General features: G+C 36.6%; 1 protein-coding gene across 3 annotated transcripts in view; it reads left to right on the forward strand.

Annotated features, from left to right (window-relative positions):
• Positions 1-2,024, forward strand: part of LOC107658471 (STE20-related kinase adapter protein alpha-like) — an 18,360-nt gene that overhangs the window by 6,384 nt on the left and 9,952 nt on the right. The window contains exons 1-3 of one of the 3 annotated variants that reach the window (XM_016447034.1): positions 38-178; positions 703-832; positions 925-1,046. In XM_016447034.1, the coding sequence (XP_016302520.1) occupies positions 721-832; positions 925-1,046 (234 nt within the window). In that variant the 5' untranslated portion in view covers positions 38-178; positions 703-720. Of the gene's footprint in view, positions 1-37; positions 179-702; positions 833-924; positions 1,047-2,024 lie in introns of those variants that run through there. The other 2 variants (XM_016447032.1, XM_016447035.1) reach the window with 2 other exon arrangements.

A 2,024-nucleotide genomic window follows, 5' to 3' on the forward strand; every position in this document is an offset into this window, starting at 1 on the left:
CTGCAGTTTTCAACTTCTCGGTCTCGTACTGAGTCTCAGAACAGCTGGACTGAATCTTTAATTAGCCATAATCTGCCGATCCTCAGAACTTGATCTGTATTATTCTCTGAAGAACTTTGCAATGGCTGGGATTTATCAGTGTATGCGCAATAAAAACCCTTCTCCTCTTCAAAACCAGGTTGGTTTGTGCTGTTATCACAACAGTGGCATCAGTGTCTGTGATTGTACATGTGTGTAATCTTGAAATGTTTCCTAATTCACTAAAACTGACATTGATGGTCATTGTATATTTGGCTGATATCCCAAAATACTATGATGCATTTGAAGGAAAGCTAACATGCACTTAAAATGTTTGCTACCCGAACACTGCTTGCACAGTGACACCAAGCTTGCCAGAAACGCTAAATGTTGATGCTTTATCACATTCAAATGACAAATCGGGCATTTTATGTTTCACTATATTATTTTATAAACTTCCTACGATGTCTTTGAATGTACAGCGAGTCAAAAAAGTATTTGGACACTTAAATTGTGCTTAAAATATGTGCATTAGAAAGAAAGTATCAAAAGCATTTATTTGATCAAAAGAGAAAATTATTACAGTATAAAATAACTTCTATATTTTTATTTATTTTAAAACTGATAGCAAAACTGAATTTTCAACATCATTTTTATTTATGCAATGTTTATTTTTATGTTTAGTGTTTCCACATTTGACTAATGACTCAGGCCCATGAGGACAGTCAAGAGTCTCTGAGCCCTCTCCCACACAGAGACACCATGGGAAGCTTCCTTCGGGACAACAACGCCTATGAGCTGCGATCTGTCATAGGTGAGGCCAGCACTAGAACAGCTCTAGATCTCTGTGGAGCGTCTGTGACTCCTCCAGCTGCTAATGATATGTGTCTGTCTCTGCTTGTGAAGGTCGAGGTTTGGAGGACTTGATGACAGTGAATCTGGCCAGGTACAAACCCACAGGGGAGTATGTGGCCATCCGCCGCATTGACCTGGATTCCTGTACCAATGACATGGTCAATTACTTACAGGTCAGTACCGGTGACAGCAGGGCTTCTCTCACGATATATCGGAGATGGACGATTCATATTAAAATGTCATTTTATATATATTTAAAATTTTGTCATTTATTTTATTTATTTTTATTATATTTACCAGAATAATTCAAATAAAATAACAAATAATTATAATCATTAATATAGTAAAATATAAAAGTTTGACACACAACTGAAACAGGCAATATACATTAAGAACATTGATAATTTATATATAGAGAGAGATTTAGTACAATAAATGTACTGTTATTTAGTATTATTTATATACACTAGCATATTATACTATTATAGTATATTTTTTTTTATTAGCTTTTATTTGTATATTTTCAGTTTCCATTTTTTGTATTCCAGTTCAAGTTAGTCAGTTTTGGCTTTTTTAGTGGTTTTAATATAAATGTGTATATATATAACTTATTTTTATTTCATTTTTAGCAATTTTAGTACTTCAACTTATTTCTTTTAAAGGGGTCATATAATGCGATTTCAATTTTTCCTTTCTCTTTGAAGTGTTACAAGCTCTTGGTGCATAAAGACGATCTGTAAAGTTGCAAAGACTAAAGTCTCAAATCCAAAGAGATATTCTTTATAAAAGTTAAGAGTCAACCACGCCTACCTAAAACGGCTCGTTCTAACACGCCCCCACATGTCTACGTCACGATGTGGGAAGATTTGAATAATGCCGCCCAAATGTTCACGCAAAGAAAGAAGGCGTAACTTTTATTCTCGCTGTAGTATTGTTGCTGCTGCCATGTCGTGAAGACGCTGTGTTTTTCGTTGTGAAAGCGAAACTACTTTGTTTGGCCTTCCAAAAGAGGACGATATCCGCTTCGTCATGCCTGGAGCTGATCCGTGCTGGTCACTGAGGAAATACATCAACTTCGCGCTGTGGATCGCCGGATCGGCTTTCACCGTGGACGAAGCGGAGTCCAGCCCGGGGTCGTCACATGTGGTTGC

Source organism: Sinocyclocheilus anshuiensis, unplaced genomic scaffold, assembly GCF_001515605.1.
Source record: "Sinocyclocheilus anshuiensis isolate Anshui unplaced genomic scaffold, SAMN03320099.WGS_v1.1 scaffold371, whole genome shotgun sequence".
Lineage (NCBI taxonomy): Eukaryota > Metazoa > Chordata > Actinopteri > Cypriniformes > Cyprinidae > Sinocyclocheilus > Sinocyclocheilus anshuiensis.